The sequence below is a fragment of the Cajanus cajan genome, chromosome 10 (genome assembly GCF_000230855.2).
Source record: "Cajanus cajan strain Asha chromosome 10, NIPB_CcT2T_4, whole genome shotgun sequence".
NCBI classification, from domain to species: domain Eukaryota; kingdom Viridiplantae; phylum Streptophyta; class Magnoliopsida; order Fabales; family Fabaceae; genus Cajanus; species Cajanus cajan.
Window position 1 is genome coordinate 36,773,661 of NC_138526.1, and position 19,095 is coordinate 36,792,755.

At 31.6% G+C, this 19,095-nt stretch overlaps 2 protein-coding genes across 9 annotated transcripts; one reads left to right on the forward strand and one right to left on the reverse strand.

Moving 5' to 3' along the window:
- The first annotated feature begins 1,670 nt into the window (after positions 1-1,670).
- Positions 1,671-7,126, forward strand: LOC109811927 (protein GRAVITROPIC IN THE LIGHT 1). Its single transcript, XM_020375772.3, has 3 exons — positions 1,671-1,947; positions 2,326-2,495; positions 5,308-7,126. Exon 3 carries the CDS (start codon positions 5,338-5,340, stop codon positions 6,742-6,744), a length of 1,407 nt encoding a protein of 468 aa, XP_020231361.1. The 5' UTR covers positions 1,671-1,947; positions 2,326-2,495; positions 5,308-5,337; the 3' UTR covers positions 6,745-7,126.
- A 4,355-nt stretch (positions 7,127-11,481) lies between these two features.
- LOC109811951 (exosome complex component RRP41 homolog) lies at positions 11,482-19,095 on the reverse strand. Of its 8 annotated transcripts, none has more exons than XM_083064965.1 (15): positions 18,921-19,094; positions 18,716-18,808; positions 16,256-16,331; positions 15,895-15,949; positions 14,925-15,007; positions 14,365-14,411; positions 14,224-14,284; positions 14,012-14,050; positions 13,835-13,902; positions 13,042-13,120; positions 12,916-12,952; positions 12,650-12,768; positions 12,438-12,521; positions 11,819-11,908; positions 11,482-11,723 (listed from the first exon to the last, which is right to left on the reverse strand). In XM_083064965.1, exons 5-15 carry the CDS (start codon positions 14,976-14,978, stop codon positions 11,676-11,678), a joined length of 726 nt encoding a protein of 241 aa, XP_082921091.1. In that variant the 5' UTR covers positions 14,979-15,007; positions 15,895-15,949; positions 16,256-16,331; positions 18,716-18,808; positions 18,921-19,094; the 3' UTR covers positions 11,482-11,675. The 8 variants fall into 8 exon arrangements, with proteins under 8 accessions (XP_082921091.1, XP_082921088.1, XP_082921090.1 ...); XM_083064962.1 differs by having other exon boundaries at positions 16,256-16,340; XM_083064964.1 differs by lacking the exon at positions 15,895-15,949 and having other exon boundaries at positions 16,256-16,340; positions 18,921-19,095.

Genomic DNA, 19,095 nt, shown 5'->3' on the forward strand with positions numbered 1-19,095 from the left:
TTGGATGATTATTAATATCATGAAGTGTGGTGTTTAACTTCATGATTGGTGGATTGTATTTTATGCATGAGTAGTATTGGATAGAGTGTATGGTGTGACTCTATGAATATGATTGATAGTTGGATGATGTGTAGTATAGATTTTATTCTGTACTTGTATGATTGGTTTTGAACTCTAGCTTACCCTTATGTTTCCATGTGGTGGAACTGCGATGATCATACTTGGTATGGGAGCAGGTCAGGACTAGCTTGGAGTTGAGGTGTCCGCTGCGAGACGGGGAGTTTTGATCCTCGTGTTAGAGTTACCATTTTGGATAGCGGTTTTGTCTGTGCTTGACCGGCACTAAGGAATATTATTTTTGGGATGACTGTACATATATGGAGTTTTATTTTATTACTGGAAACTTAGTTATTTTCATTTTTATTTGTACATGTATGTATGAGTTATTCAGCTTAATATTTCTCTTAGTTTCACTAGCAGTAGTGCGATTCCACTAAATGTAGAGACCATGGCGGGTCGTTACAGTTACAATTTGTTTAACTATCTCAACTTAATTTTATATGTACTTTTTCTACTTTTATATTTTTTTTTCACTTGTAATGGTAATTATGCCATTATGACTTTTACAAAACTCATGTTTAATTCTTATAATTTTATTTTGTTATTCATCTATCTCAACTTAATTTTATATGTACTTTTTCTACTTTTATATATTTTTTTTACACTTGTAATGGTAATTATGCCATTATGACTTTTACAAAACTCATGTTTAATTCTTATAATTTTATTTTGTTATTCATCGATATATTTATTATAATTATTTTTATTATTATATATTAGGGTATTTATTGTAATTAAAGTTTAAATTTTATGAATTTGTATCAAATAAATATTTAGTCTTTTATAAAATAAAATAATTTTATCTGTACTAATATATAAATGGGATACTTTTTTTAGTAATCACCTTACTTTTTATATTTTTTACCATTATATCCTTTTATTTTAAAAGATTAAAAAAATATTTTTAATCAAATTCAAGAAGTTGAAACCAATGAATTAATTATGATATTAATTAGACCAATATATTTTTATTTTTATTTTTATTTTATCTTTAATAGAGATATGAAGTGTCTCGACTCCACTAATTTTAGTTATTTTTACTATAATTATTTCAAATTTTTGATATTTTTATTTTGATCCTCTCAAATTTTAAATATTATTTATTTATTTTTTTATCTTGATTGTTATAATTTTTTGTTATTTTAGATTTTGATCTTTATAATATTTTTTTGACTTTTTTCATTAAATTTAACCATTAATCTAATGATAAGAACAAAAATAAAAAGCACATTTACAAAGGCAAAAATATTTTATTTTAAAACAACTAAAATACAAATTTTTATTTTAGTCAATAAAAAGTTATTTAAATCTTTTTTCTAATTTGAAATCAAACGAGATGAGTGAAAGTCAAACTCAACATTTAAGTATATTCATTTTCATTCTTATTAAAATAAGTTTTACACCAACTTGACTAAAAATATATCCCCAAATTAATTTTAATTAAAAAATTTATACCTTATAATTTTATAAAAAAAATAATAAATTGAGTCGACCCTCGTGGCGCTCTAAAATCTCAAAAGTCATATTCGTTGGGACGTTTTACAATCGGTGTCTCTTTTGGTCACTTCAAATATTTCTTTTTCTCTCTCTTTCCTCTGTTTTTCTTTCTTCTCTGCTTTCCTGAGTTCCCACTCTCTCTCTCTCTCCTCATTCTCATTAAATTCTCTCTTTCTAGAATTTTCTCTGTCCTCCAGCTGTGGTTTTTCTGTCCCTGCAAAACGCCCCAACTAGTCTCTCCTACACAGCCTCAACAACACAAACTCTTCAACTTTTCTTCTAACTGCTTCATTTTTCCATTCACTCTAGGAACCATTTCAATATATCGAGGTAAACTTTGAAACAACGCTACCCCATTTTTCTACCTTTTATGTTGTTTTCCCATGAAACTGAATGAATGGCTTTTGGGGTCATGGTTGGATTTTGAAGGCCAAAAATGGTGTTTTTATCACCCCCCGAGGGAAAAGTTTTCATTTTTAAGCCTTTTGCTTTGTTGGGTCTCTTGGTTTGGTTGAAGACACGTTTTGATGATCATTTTTTTTTGTTTTGTTTTTGATCATGTGGGTTGTTGTTGTTGTTGTTGTTAATGGCGTTCATTGTTTTGCCACTTTCGGGTGTGGTGTTGTTTTTCGTGTTTGGAGAAAAGTCCTTTTGGATTTTTGTTGTATTTGCTTTCTCTTGATGGTTGATGCTTGTGTTTGGTTACAGGGTGTTTCTACCAGGGTCGCACTTGTTGTGAAGTTAGAGAACAAGAAGAAATAATACAAATAATAACATCGTATTTTAATTGCTCTGTCTGTTTTCTTGAGATTTACGTTTCCCAATGACGAGAAGTTGACACCTTCTTTCACCCTCAATTTCTCGTGATATTTCTCAAGGTACGTTTAATCTCTAGTATTGGGATTTTTACACAACCTAATCTAATAGTACATACTCATGTAATCATACAAGAATATTTTCTCATGATGGGTGTGTGTATATAAGAAAATGCTTTCGGAAAGTGTATGTACCATTAGTAGAAAAATTAGCCGTGACTATGGGAAAGCAATGGTTTAAGCATGCTTCATTCATGCATAGTTATTGGTTCTTTCTTGTCTCTATTGAGCCATTGATTGCTCTCATCCCAATTCTCAAAGCATGATGCTTCATTCAATTTTGATTTTGGAAGAATATAATTTTTGGGTCTCGATATTTGTCCTGTGTTTTATTTTTTGGAAGGTAAAACATGGATTTTATAGAGCATGAAGAATCTCATGTTGTAAGATTTTGACCTTTTTTAATGATAGGCATGTGAGCTTCTGACATAATGGATGTTGAAATGACATTAACCTGCAAAGGTGTTAGTGTGTGGTACTGTAACTTCTCTGTCCGAAAAATATTTTCTCATAATTTCTTTGATCATGCCATTATTTTTGAATTTTTGGTTCACCTTTATCTTTTTCTTTTACTTTTCAATTTTTAATAATGGTAGTAGTACCTTCTTTTGTCAAAGAAACGTTACGTTTATTTTTTATGTTAACAATTATTACAAAAGAATAGTTAAGTGGTAATTAAGTGCAGTAATAATATTCTTCCATAGCTTTCTGATTTTTGACGTTATGTACAGTTTTACGCAGTACAAGTGCTCAGAGGCCGTGATTTTAGTCACGGGAAGCATAAATTATCTCTCTTAACTATTACGTACAATCATCACATTGTCTATTTACCTAAAATATTATTGTCTATTTGTTCCGTAGGATTATAAAATACTTGAGAATAATTAACTTTTTTAGAGACAAGAAAAAATGACCAGCTTTTTTTAATTGTTTAAACTTAAATTAATAAAAAAAAATAAAAAATAAAATAAATAACTTATATATAAAATGATGCTTTGTGAAGACATTTCATTTTCATGTTTTCTTTTCTTTTACCCTAATCTCTTGCCGGCCTACTAAGCACGCATACTGTTGGGTGATATAAATGTCTTCTCTACCATGTGTTGGGTGATAAATTTTCTGAAAGCTATTTTGTTTAGGTTAGGTTATTTTACCTGGGCCTATTTTTACAGGAACTGCAGAAAATTAAATAATTAATGACTAACTAAATTTAGTGACATGTTTTTTCTTCAATTTTGGTGTGACAAAAATGATTTTTCATCATTTATTTGGATTTTTAGTGACTAATTTTTAGAAAATTGTTTCTAAACTATTTTAAATGTTTCGTAATTCTTGATTCGGTAGTTGGAAGGAAGGCTTGTATTGAGACATAAGAGTTGATTTGGTGTAACATGTTGGATTTAAAATAATGTTTGGTTAATGAAAATTATACTCTACAAGTATAAATTAGTCTTTAATTATCCTTTAATTATCTGTTTTAAGATTATAAATAAAATATGTGATTAAAAAAAATGTTTGTTGTATTGAGGTCCTTTGTTTGTGGAACAATATTTACTAGATTTTTGTTTTTTCTTTTGTTAATACCCCTTGTTCCATGTCAGATTTATTCACTTTTATATGGGTTCTTACTGCATAGCTAGAGATAAAGGTGTTGGATATGCAAAACTCAGGGAATCTTAAGGATTATGAATCAGGCTAATCTATATTCTTTAATAGAAAATAATTGTCAGTATTTTTTTATTGGTCACATTGAGAGTGGCAAATTCAACTATGATCTACCTAGATCCAATGATTGCCCTACAAAAGTTATAATTTAACTGAATTTATAATTGGATTTCACCATTCCATTGTAAAATATGGGAAGTGAATGCAATTAGGGTTGATGTTGACCGTCTTTAATCATTATAACTTACATAATAATTCATGGCAAAGAAACTAATTCACTAAAGAGAGGGTATGATTAATTGAGTGATGGACCTATTTTTCCTACGCTCCTTGAAGCCAAATTAGGATAAAGTTTGTAGAAATGATGACCTTGTTTTCTTGCTGGGAGGTGGTAGTGTTAAATCAGGGCCTAAAGTTTTCCCTTTTCACGGTATAATAATTTTCACGGTATAATAATAATAATAAAACATTTTATTTATTTTTTTACGTATTTTTAATTACTGAATCTTGTGTTAAGAATAATGTTGAAAATTGCCATCTAGGACAAGGTGCCTAGGATTACGTGGATAAACTACAATTTTGAGCTTTTTAATGTATCTTTAGATCTTGTCCTTAGGTTTCTATTCTCTTGGTTCCTACACGCCGTGTGTTAGAACAACTTTTCGATTAACATGTCATTACTTTAAATGATATTAGACTCCATCTTATTAAATAAAATCTTGAATTTAAATTTTGTTCATGAGAAAACATGATTAGAGAGAAAAATTCTGCTGAATGTGGTCAACAAGATTTTTTTGATAGAGACGAGTAATATTTAGTACTTATCTTATAACATGATTATGAAAAGAAAAAGAAACAATTTTTGGATATTATTTAAATTGGGCACGCAATAAAATTTTAGTAGATGGAGTAGTACAAAAAGAAAAATTCCCTCCTCTACTAAAGTGCCTCGATCTATGAGTTAAAGCATCACTTTTTTTTTTTTTTTTTTAATATTGGTTTTGTTAATAGCTTTTGGTTGAACATGCTCATCATGATAACCATCGTGTTATGGCTTTATTTTATTGTTCTTCTGACTCCTTTAAAGATTTTGCCACTTGCATACAGCGTACACATTTCAATAGTTCACAATTCTGATCTGCATTTGCAGACATTGGTGTGGTGGTGGCTTCTTGTGCAGATGGAATCAGTGAAGCCCTCGGCTGTGACCCCACGAAAGAAGTTGGCTCGGAGTTTCGCCAAGGTTCTTCATGTGAAAGCATTGATTGGAATTGCCTCAGTTGATGGTTTGAAGAATGTTGTTATATCTGATGCAAATCTCAAGGATGAAGGGGGCATGGTGAATAATAAGACTGCACTGAATAATAATTGGTCAAGAGATGAAGATGAAGAGCTTCAAGAGAGAGTGGCCAACGAGGCTCTTTTAGCAAAGCTTTTTGCTAGCATTTCATCTGTTAAGGCTGCATATGCACAGCTTCAGTTTTCTCAGTCACCCTTTGACCCTGATGGAATTGAAGCTGCTGATCAATTGCTGGTGTCTGAGTTGAAGAACTTGTCTGAGCTAAAGCAATGTTACTTGAAGAAACAGTTTGATTCTTCTCCGGAGACGGAGATTCTCGCGGCTGAGTCGAAGGAGCTGCAGGGTGTGATCAAGACCTATGAGATCATGGGGAAGAAGTTGGAGTCACAGGTGAGGCTCAAGGATTCTGAGATCATATTTCTTAGGGAGAAGCTAGAGGAGGCTAATAAGCAGAACAAGGCAATTGAGAAGAGGTTGAATCAAAGTGGGCAATTATCTTCTGTGCTTGATAATCTTCACATATCAGGACTAAATCCTAGCCATTTTGTAACCGTTCTTCGCCACGCGGTTAGGTCAATTCGGAACTTTGTGAGGTTGATTGTGGATGAGATGAGATCTTCTGGTTGGGATGTTGATGCTGCAGTTGATGCCATTGAGCAGAATGTGGCTTATTTGGTGGAAGATCACAAGTGTTTTGCAATTGAGGCCTTTGTTTGTAGGGAAATGTTTGATGCTTTTCACTTCCCAAATTTCTCCCTTGCAAATGAGTCTCTCCCTGATAGAAGCAGGATGCCACAGTGGTTCTTTGGGAAGTTCAATGAGGTGAAATCAATGAAAGCCAAGGACTTCCTTGCTGAGAGGCCAAGATCATCATTTGCAAAGTTTTGCAGGGTCAAGTATTTGAGGCTTGTTCACCCCAAGATGGAGTCATCATTTTTTGGCAACATGAGTCATAGGAACATTGTGAATGCTGGAGGGTTTCCAGACACTGCATTCTTCACATCATTTGCTGAGATGGCCAAGAGGGTATGGCTCCTGCACTGCTTGGCCTTCTCATTTGAGCCTCAGGTCTCAATCTTTCAAGTGGGGAGAGGGTGTAGATTCTCTGATGTGTACATGGAAAGTGTGAATGATGAAATGTTCCTCTATTCAGTGGAATCAGATCCACATGTTGCTTTCACTGTGGTTCCAGGGTTTAGGATTGGTAAAACTGTTCTACAGTGTCAAGTGTATCTCTCACAGCACCAAAGCAAGGTTAAAAAATTCACTTCAACAAAGCAAAGGTAGCAGTAGCAGGAGGAGCAGGAGGCACTGACCCCACAACACAGGTTCTTTATTTCTTAGTGAAACTTTTTGGAGGGAAATGAAGGTTGTGGCCTTGTGGTGGGGACTTACCTCTGGCTAGTATCAATGGGGCATCTTTGTCCATTTGTATTTTGGCCATTTTGAAAAGAAAAGCTATTGGACCGTTGCATTGGGAACAACCCTTTTATTTAGAATCTTTTTTAATTTATGCCAGATTTATCAAAGACATCCCCCCAAAATTTTATTATCAGGCCAGTGACAGGGATTGTCTAGCTGTTATGCATCTTTACTAGACATTGCATTCTATAATATGTACATAATGATATATAGGTGGGAGTTTTATATTCCTCTTTCCCTTTTTCTATGAGCCTTGGTTCATCTCAATTCCTCTATTTTTGAGACCCTCAAGTTTATTATAATGCCACTTGCTGTGGCTATGCATGCCTCCAAATCTATGTGTTGTCAACTTAGCTATAAATTATTCTTCATTCCTCTTATGGAATGCTGCTTGTCGAGGTTAAACCAGAAGGAAAACAAATAAACAGAGGACAAAATGTAAATACTTTTTAATCAGAATTAAAGTTTCATATATTTATGCACGTTTAATGTAGATCTCGTAAATATATTTATTATACACATAATCAAGAAGTTCTTTTATTGGAAAATATCAATAGTATTATAGTACTATAGGTATTATATTCAAACTTTGTCTATAAACAAATAGTCTAATGCCAACTTTGCCCTTGTAGAGATATGAATATCTTTTAATGGGGAAATTAATTTATGGGACTGGTATTGTTGTACGAGCACATTGGGTTTGTAAATGTATTGAAAGCTAATAGGGTCCCACACGATGGCATTGCCAACTTTATTGAAGGAAGTCGGTGTGGGAAGGGCATGTGAAGACAATATTTGCAAACCCTTCTATCTATGTCCCATAAAGGGGATGTGATTCGTGATGGGTTTGTATCTAAGTATCTTCGTGTAATGCTTCCTAACCGTTACAAATATATCTGTAATGTAATGTAAGTAATGGTACAAATTGGGCTGTGGCTCACATGGTAGAAGTGGTAAGTGGGGGAGGACCATGTAGATCATAAGGGCCTATTCATGTCTATAAAATCTTGGAAAGGAGTCCCCTTTTACCGGAAAATAATTGAAGGTCAAACTTTCTCTCCATTAATAACGTCTGCTCCATGTGGCAAGGGTAGAGGGGTAGAGTTAAATTCCTTTATTTTATTATTATTATTATTTTTTAATTACTCAAGACAATTATGTTTGAAAAGTTCACTTTGGGTTGGTTTTAGGGAGTTTGAGCTAACTTGAAAAATAATAATTCTAAGTCTTTGATAGTTATAACATTAGTCTATGTAACATCTTAATCACATCTCAAATGTAAAATTTATGAAATTTAATATTTATGAGTAGTTTAATAATAGGTTGATAGTTAGAAGTATGATAGACCCTATAATTATTGTAAGAATAGACTTTGCTACCTATTTAAATGCAGGTTTATAACCTAATTTAACATTACAACACTAACTCATAAAATTATAATTACTCCTCACTTGATGTATTTTTATTAGATGGGTTGGTTTTCTATTTTCTTCTCGTGTGAAAGGGTACGATCAGCTTATCATCATTTTGTTCAGGGGCATTGAATAGAGATATTTTACTTTGGTGTGACAGCAAGCTCTTTGTAATAACACAACTGACAAATAAAAAGTTGGGTGGATATAAAGATAGTGGAATAATGTTACACTTTTTCGTAAAAAACGGTTGCACATAATATTTTTTCGACTTTATGATTGGATCATATAGTTCTGTTTTGAGGTATGATGAAGTTGAAGGAGAAAAAAAGAAGAGGGTGAGATCATTAGGCATTTCTAGTATGTAGAATTGAGACACTTATTGATGGGGGCAACAAACAGTTCCATATTGTTTATGGGCCTTGTGGCTTTCGGAAATATTGGATGACTCTTTGATATTTACTCCCTCTCCTTAATTCTGTCTTTAACAAATTTCAATATATAGTATTTTTCTTTTTCTTTTTTGTTTTATCTTACAATTGTCTCTTTTATTAATTGATTTTTTTTCCTCATTCACTCCTTTAAATTTATATACAGAACAAAGGGAAGTATGGTGTTGTCATAATGATAATTTAATTAAACTTGCCACATCTTATTCAATCAATTGAGTTAAACTTTTTGGTTAACTCTCTTTTCTAATTTGTAATCTATTTTTTTTTTTAAAAAGGAATACTAATTTCTTGTAATACTGATTAAGAAATTGAATATATATAACGTGTTATTGATATGTTTTCACCGTGATTCTCAATTAAAAAGTTCTATTTATTAGTTTTTTTTTAAACTAATACCTTTAAGACACCTATGCTTAAAAATAATAAAATAATAAAAATAATGACCATCTTGTTGATAATAATAAATTAAAGAGGAAAATGAACGGTTGATTTTAATAATATAAACAATAAAGGGCTCTAGCATATGTGCTCAATGTATTTATTTTTGGACCACTTAAATATTATAATGATATTGAAAATGTAAAACATATTTTTTTTTCTCTTAAAATGTTTGAAAATTTAGTTTTAATTTCTATGAAAATTTAATATATTTTTAGTTTCTGTATTTTGATATAACACATATTTTGGCCTTTGATTAAGGTATAAACATCAAGACTTTTGAAAAATGTAGGAACTAAAATATATTAAAAAATTGTATAGGAGCTAAAACTTTCTGGATGTTTTGAGAGAACATAGCCTTTGTATAAACAATATAAAGATTTCTTTTATTCTCATTCAATCATAACATGTATACTAAAAAATTTTACTTCAACAAAAACTACTTAAAAGTTGTACATACCATATTTTGAATCCGTGATGATTTGGATGAATCATGGTTTGAGTGCATGATTTCTTATAATATGGTATACATCACGGTTGATCTCAATATGGTTGATCACTTTTATTTTATGTGTAGTATGCTTTGGTTACATAGTGTTGGTTTATACGTGTGGAAGATGACATATTATTATAGTGTCATGTTGAGACTAAGTGTGATATTGTAGAGTATGGAAACTTTAGAATGTTGTTCATGTAAGATCACTTAATTTATGTTTTAGTCCATTTAAATATTCTCAATTTATGTTTTAGCTTCTCTTCGTCACTAAATAAAAAAAATAAAATTAGTGATGAATTTTGTGACGGATTAAATTTTGTCTCTAAAAATTCCTTCACAAAATCCGTCACTGAATAAAAAAATAAAATTAATAACAGATTTTTTAGAGACAAAATTTAATCCGTCACTAAATAAAAAAATAAAATTAGTGACGGATTTTATGACGAATTAAATTTTGTCTCTAAAAAATCCGTCACAAAAAAAAATAAAATTAGTGACGAATTTTGTGACAGATTTTTAGAGACAATTTAATCCGTCATTGAATAAAAAAATAAAATTAGTGACGAATTTTTTAGAGACAAAATTTAATCCGTCACTAAAGAAAAATAAAATTAGTGACGAATTTTGTGACGGATTAAATTTCTCTATAAATATTCCCCACAAAAATGCATCATAATACTATAATAAATAAGTCAGTAATGGGTTTTGTGACGAAATTTTTGTTAACATTTTTATTTTGTCACAAATTCCGTCACAAATAGCTTAAAAAATTTTATGATGAAATTTGTGAAGAATTATTTATCCCTCTCAATATTAAATTATTTATGAAATTTTTATATGTAAGAATTATGTAGAATTAAAGAATGAAGGGGGACAGTAATGATGCTAAGGGTTTACTTTTCAATGCTCTGTGATACATAGCCCATTACTCAGCATGTAGTCATCAATCTCATAGGCATGACTGCATGAAGCAACCAACCCCAAAAACACTCTAGTAAGTTATACCAAAAATTATGACTTGATGAATAATTTCTACGGTATAGTTTATACATAATTGATAAATAAATAATACCCAAAAATAAAACAATTCAAAATTAATAACCAAAAGTTGGTCTAAAAGTCTACACACAATTCAACGAAGGACTTATACAACATTTGAAACTGGTGCTACTTCCATGCGATCGTATGAATGTGATTCAGAGAAAAGGCCTAATAGGGGTAGAGAAAACGAATGAAATCGTGAAGGTAAGGTGAAGCTGAATGAAGAGAATGAAGGGTAGAGAATGTATTTATAATGGGAGCATTGAATTCCATGGTAGCCCAGAACGGGCCGTTCTAAAACTAGAACGGACCGTTCTAAAACTAGAACGGGTCGTTCTAAGCTACTAAAAAGGCCTGAAACCCTATTTTAGAACGGCTCGTTCCAAACAAGCATCTTAAGGCCTTTTTAGTAGCCCAGAACGGCCCATTCCAAAACCAAAACGACCGTTCCAAACTAGGGTTTAAGGCCTTTTTAATAATCCAGAACAGCCTGTTCCAAAATCAACACGGCCCATTCCAAACTATTAAACAACAAAGCTTTCTTTATCGAATTTTGGCGTACCTATTTCTCCAAAATTCAAGGCAACTTATGAAATTAAACATCAACGTTCTTTAGCAACGACCATACGCAACCAACCCACTATAAGATTTTGGTTCTAACTTTAGATAATTAATTCTCTAATTGTTAGAGTGCCAGATTCAGATCCCTAGTTCCACTCCACATGCCTTCTACTTTTGGGGGATTTTTGGTAAACAACGAACATGAACTCAAAATAATTTATAAATTTGCTACTTCAGTCGACAAGGCAAGTTGGAAGAAATGAGAAACCAATCCTACAGACTACAATTTACGTTTTAGTCAGCACCGTATACCAAAATAAATGTTTCCAGTAAAATAGGAAATAAATAGAAAGCATTAAATGGAAGCAAATAAGAAACAATACTTTTGCTACAAAACTATACACCTCGTCGATACTCGAGTTGATTTGTGTTCTCCAGTAAAATCTGCCAGCCAACAAAATCGGGATTTTAGTAATGAAATGAGTGTGAACTATGTTTTGACTCCTCTTAGTATAATCACAATTGACAATAGTTCTTACTTCTCTAATGTAGTTTGCTATTGCTTTGCAGCCTTCAATTGCCAGTTGCATTACATTTTCCAAAAGGTCAATTGGTAGTTTAGAATCCATCTACAGCCAATAACAAGAAATTAGTGCAAATAAAATTAAACTAAAAGCTTTTTCCCTCTAAATTACGGAATGACAGTCAGTGAATACTTGAGAAAATTTGATAAAATAAACTGGAGTTTAAAAGAAAAGCACTGCATGCTGCTCATGATAATGCTGCTCAAGGATTAAAACTCTGAAGTCTGAACTATTCCCACTAAAGCACAGCCATTACTTTAAATGAGTCAAATCCAAAATCTTGCACACAACAATTTTGGAAGGAGGGAGAGGTATAACAGCTTGAAAACCAAAAGGTTTATCAATGACAGAAAGCAATAGTTGAAAAAAGATGGGTCAACAGCTCAAGGGCTCAAAAGGGTAATACCCAGAGTAAGGACGGTAGAAACTTTCACAATATACAAGCAACAACAACACACTCCATCACTTATCCAGGAATTTGCAAGGGAGCATAAAATTTCTCCTTTTTCCTGAATTAATTTACTTTTCTGGATACGAAAGAAATAGAGAAAATAACAAGACATGGAAGATTAACCTGGAGAAGTGTCACTTTATCCAGCTTCGGCAGAATTCCTAGAGTTACATCAGGACCTCCAGCACTATCTTCTATGAAGTTCAAATCTGTTCATATTCATTGACCAACTTTTAATAATTATGATAGACCAAGATTCAAATATTGACTGAAATAAAAGTAGACCCACCACCCTTGGATTTAGCCAGTTAAAGTTTCAAGTAAAAGATATATATATCGAGCAGAGGGGTGCTATTAAGGTATCCAGCACTACAGGAAGTTACAAGATCACGCATAGGGATCCCAGCATCGGCAAGGGCCAAAGTTGCAGCATTTATACAAGCAGATCTAGTTCCTGTCAAAGGCATGTCGAGAAAAAAAGTTATATAAAAGTACAATGACATATTTTAACCTTGCCAAAAATTAACCCACATGTTATAAGAGTAGAAAAGAGAGAATATAAAATGACAATCACAATATCCCATTATCAGGTCTTAGCTACCTCCATCTGCTTGGAGAACTTGAACATAAATATCTATCTGCAAATTTAATAATTAAAGCATATAAAATTTAAAAATAAAAGATAATTTACATTTATACAAAAAAAGTTTTGAATGTGTAATAAAACCTGGGAACGCGGCAATAAATGTGTCAATATACACGCTTCCATGGTTTGGCGAATAACCAGAGAAATTTCAGTTGATCTCCTGTAGCATGAGAAAACTTCAATCAACCAAAGTAGTAAAAATAAGAGGTCATCGCATTATTCTTGTGTAAGAGTACCTTACAAGGAAAACCAAATTAAAAACTCTGAAGGAGAAGCAAAACAAGCTAAAATAAAATTTATATCCATAAATGTTGATGGTTAAGCAAGTTGAAAAATATATGCAAACTTTGGCCACAGATGACTATAAAAGTTAAGGCTCAAAGAAATGATAAAAAAAAATGAGGGGGGCAGTAATTATGCTAAGGGTTTTACTTTTCACAGCTCTGTGATACATAGCCCATTGCTCAGCATGTAATCATCAATCTCATAAGCATGACAGCATGAAGCAACCAACCCCAAAAACACTCTAGTAAATTATACCAAAAATTATGACTTAATGATGAATAATTTATACTGTATAGTTTATACATAATTGTTAAATAAATAATACCCAAAAATAAAACAATTCATAATTAATAACCAAAAGTCAGTCTAAAAGTCTACACGCAATCTCTACTTTTGCAGTTTAATTCCTACTTTTGTCAAAAGATGAAACAGACCATTTACAATTATAAGATATTCTTAAGATTGATTCTATTAATGCAAAATTCACTCTTATCCTATTAGTCAATACTCCTATATCATTTCAACAAGTACGAATATAACAAAAATCAAGCAAAAAGATTACAAAGTTAAACAAGTAAATAACCAAAACCTGTCACCCTTAGGTTTCCTCATGCGATCTCCAGAGCTAAAATTAGCCATGCTGTACTCACACCGAACCTACAGACATACAAAGCTCATAGACAGAAATTAAGCTTTCATTACAATGGATATAATAAATCCACTAACAATACACTCAATATATTATAACTTAAAAGAAAAAATCTACCAGAGCATGGCTACTAATTTGTTGGCTCCTATTTTGCACCTGAAATGAAATGCATAGAAGTTACTAAAGAAAAACAGAAAATTATCTAAAGCTCAAATGCAACTTCAACACTTTTTTAAACATTAAGTTGATTAACATAGATAAAAGATATTAACCCTTCTTCATTTTATGTAGATAACCATGAATAAGCAAAGTAAATAATTAAAAAGTACCTCTCTAGGGCCATAAACAGCAGCAATAACTTTTGTATTACCCATCTCAAAAATGGCAGAACTAATTCCACAATGAAAAAAAGGTTAAATGCTTCAAATGAAATCACAACTTAATTTTTTAAAAAGCTAAAATTCATTTACCCATCTGCTTTGGATACGGCACCAATCTCTGCACGGATTTGTCGCATCTAGGATATACCAAGAAGGGGGAAATGGTAAGGACAAAGATCAAAAGAAAAAGAAACACAAATCATATATTTTGGTTACCCTAAAGTGAAGGGAAGTGCACAATAGAGGCTATAGTGCAGTAATAGCTGTTTAGATTTTAACATCATAGTTTGTGATACATGTATTGTCTGCTTATCCTTAATCAACGGTTATAACTTCACGTTATCCTTATCCTCTAAAATGCATCACCTAAGTTCTTGTCTACTTACGGTGAGCCAGACCTTGTTGATTATTGTTTCTAACCTCTTCGAATTCCACTAATATAATTTGATTCCAAATGTGTCCTTGGTGTACTTGGTAACACATTTTTTCTAGTTCAATGCCCCCTTACACATTTCCATTAGCTATGGCCCAACTATGAACAAAAAGCTACTACAAGTTGTGTCTATGTAAGAACTTATAAAGTTCAGCATTTAATATGCTAATGAAACTTTAAAATTAGAATAAAAAAGGGTGGAAAATAATAGTAGTACCTCCATGGGTCGGCGACCATCCAAGCGAAGTCCTTCTGGGCTAACGTATTCCATTCTCAGGGTCAATCGGTGCAGTGTTGAAGCTGAATGAAGAGAATGAAGGGTAGAGGGTGTATTTATAGTGGGAGCATCAGATTCCATGTAGTGCAGAACGGACCGTTCCAAATCCATAACGGCCCGTTCCTATTTTATATCTTTATAAATTTAATTTAAAAATATAAATAAAAATAATTTAAAAATTATATTAAAAATTTCTTAAGACTCTTTCACTTCAAATTTCGATAATATTAGATGAAAGTTAAAATTAGATGAAAAATAATTTTATTTCCATCTATTTTCCTCCCTTCCTAAAAATCTAATGAAACTATAAAAATCATTTTATCACTTTTATTTTGTTCCAATCAAACACAATATAAAAGTCATATAAATATATCACTTTAAATGTTTACATTTTTGAGTTATTTTGTTAGTTTATTTTAGCTTTTAATTTTTAACTAAGATAAAACTTATATACATTTCTTAAGATATTATTGGTCTTGTTTTTTAATTATAATCAAAGATTTATCTAGATAATATAAACTTGTATTTAATACATATTTTATTAATATACATTTATGTATGTTACTTAGATTAATATACATATTTTCCAAACATCTAAATTAAGAATCTGCAGCCAAATCATTATAGAGAAGATCAATGAATCCATTATATGAATATCAGGGGAAAAAAAGCAACTACATTACTCTCTTGTTCAAGCCATTGAGCAAACATCATCAAGAAAATACTAACAGTACTAATTTAGAAAAATGGGAGAGAAAAATGGAACCCAATTAAAACAAATCAAAGTTACAAGTTGCAAGATTCAAGGAAGTACGTGGTTCTACAAGAGCATGACACAAAATAACATACATAAGCCAATTAGTCCATGAAACTAGGCAATCTTTAAAAGGACCCTTGAAGGTAAACTTACTTGAGAGCTTGCTGTGACAATATCAGTAGATTCTTTGTCTCATAAGCATAAACATCTTCAATATCATAAAAGAATCATATGAATGTATACTTGCTTTGTAAGTTTTAGTGCCACAAATATTTTGACATATAAGGAGATAATCAGATAAAACGAATAGAAAGCTGCGTGTATTAAATAATACAAATCCCATACGTTTATACATGTAACATGCCTGGAAAGTAGTTATAAATATCCTTAATATAGCAACCAATTGCTAAATATCACACCAGTTTAAAAATCGACATACTACAAAATTAAAAGGCATATTATATTTTAAGTTAAACATTTTGCTTTTTACATTTATGTCAAACAAACAGATTACCTAGCAAGTTTTGCTTCCTTAAAAATGGCCAGTTGCTGGGAGAAAAAGGATTTACAAGAACTGCACCCACAAGTAACTGTGAAAACTGAAAAGCAATCCATCAGTATATGTAAAATGAATGCAGTTTATCAAACAAAGATAAGTTAGTAATTCTATTTTTCCTTCCTATTTTCTCTATTAAAAATGTATCTAAAAAAAGACTACCCAAACAGTATCAAATGAAAAACAATGTAAATATTAGAAAATAAACAGTCGATCTATGAATTGCTGGTTGCAGAATGGATTTAAATTTATTGTTGTCTGGCATGCTTAATAGTTAGTAATTTGAGCATTAACATTTTTATCTTATGCTACTTACTGCTTCCCTCGTTTCCTCCCAATATATATTAGATTATTATTTTGTTATCTTGTTGAATTCCATTTAGAAGTTTAAACCTGTTGCTGAATCAGGAAGCAACATAAGACATTTTTTAAACACATTTTCCTTTTTCAAATCTCAATATTATTTCTTATATGTACAACAATATAATTATCTTATTTCAGCCCATATATATTAGATCCTTAATTTTCTGTTGTTAAGATCCTTAATTTTGTTTAAGTGGTTGTCACTAGTCTCAACAGCTTGGGAAACAGTATTAATATCTGTTTCCTTTTCCACTTTTAGATATGCTTTTAATTCTTAAAAATGAAGTCTGCAAGATTTTCTAAAAATTACAAGAGTTCTAAGAACAACTTTAAAAAACTGGGGTAATGGGGTATGACATGTTGGAGAGTAACTAAGAGCTTAAGGGACAAGTCCAACTTCTGCAACTTCTCTTGCTTAGACTTCAAATGTGTAATGCTACCAAAGCAATAACCTCCAAAACCCTCTGTCACCAACAACCTTGTTGAAAACTTGCCTAACTTTGGAACACTATTAGCCAAGGATGATTCAGTTTATGCCCCCACACAAAAATTCCCTATTGCCGGTTGTGAATCCAAAGGCTGCCTCTGACATCCATTGGAATGGCACAGCCCAAAAAGGGATGTTTGAAAAGAAGGTTTGTTAATCTCAAATAAACTTTTCCACACTTTTCAATTTATTTTAAAAGATATCTGCAAGTTTCTTTTGAAGTATTAAACTTATATCACTTTAATCCCTTTAGAGTTATTTATTAAATTCTTAGCAGAACATGGATTTAGACTTAACTTAATTCTACAAAACCATGAATATGAGTGACAACTAATAGACCAATTAACTTAATCCTATAAAACCGTGAATGTGAGTCACAACTAATAGACCAACTATTTAAATAGAAAACTACAAATACAAATCCTGTGTAGCAACTAATCTTCTATTTAAACAAAGTGGAAAAGAAAAACTGTAAAAGAAAGTCCTAACCACTAAATTATTAAAGCTTCATAAACTAATTATTTCAAAAGCTTAAACTAAATACATAAAGGAAAAACTTTCACAAAATTAATATAATTGAGGAGAATTTGATTAGAGCTCATTAAGTATGGGTTTTCATATTAAGAGAGATTAAGAATTCTCACTATTTAATTTATTTCTAAATACATGAACCCAATTCAATCACGCAAAATCTTTCATTCAAACTTTTTTCATCAAAAAGGTTCTATATATAGAGCTCCCCAATTTGAAATATTTTACTTTCACGCAAGTAACAGGGTATAATGAGCAATTGATATTTCACAGTTAATTAAGGATGCAGTTTTATATTCATACCATGCATAAACATCATCAATCAATAAGCTGTCTTATTTTTCTAAACGGTAGTAATAGACAACCAAAAACAATTAATGGCCTTTTTTCAAGATGTAATCATTCGAGGTCTTCTGTTTCTGTAATCATTTTTCAGAGTTCAAATGAACCCTGTACACATACAAACAAGCAACCAAAGATTTGAATTGCCTTAAAGCCATGCAAGAGAAATATGCTGCCCTCATTGCAAATTACACTTGGACATTGGTGTCACCACTTCCCAATGACGATGTAGCACTAGGCCCTACATCCATGTTTCAAACTACTGATGTGGATAGTGTGTTCATGATTTGGACTTAATTTACGAAATAACAATTTAATATATATATATATATATATATAAGAAAATATATTGAAGGGTCAGAATGCGGTGTACTTTAAAGATAAATGCAGATGATCAACCATGCTTTTAAATTGTAGTTTGCAACTTTTTTAACTTTAAAGTATCCACAATGACATTGCACATTTTCTCATAATTTTCTGTCATTTCAACAATTGTTAACTGCTGCAACTACAACCTTAATTTAAAACCATGCTTTGAATTAAATTAACCATAGACAAGAAGTACATGTGGAAATGCTTAAAGCAAGTTTGGTTGCTCAGGGATTTTCATTAAAATATGAAACTTTTACTAGACTTTCTCACCTGTTGTTTGACCAAACTTTCTCAGAGATTCAGAATTAATAATGGTGACTTACAGGTAATGTTATCAAATCATGAGGATTGGGATCTCTTTGCCATCGTGAGAAGTTGCAAAACTGCAACCTTTATTAAATTATCACTATCAAACCCTGATACGATTTTGAGTCTCAATGTGAGAAATGATTAATAAAAAAAGAAACATTATTTTTTCCAATCATCACTATCGTAAAATCAGAAGTTTGAAAGCGGAAGAGAACATACCTGCCGGAGTTAGGGTTTTCGATGATGATGCTTTTCACGAACTGAGAAGATTCTGGGTGCTTACGATTAACGTTCTTGCAGAATCAGAATCTGAAAAACAAAAGGGCTTTGGAGAACGATGGGAAGCAAAGGGCTTTCTTCAGAGACGATGAAGGAGTTCTTTAACAATGCCGCG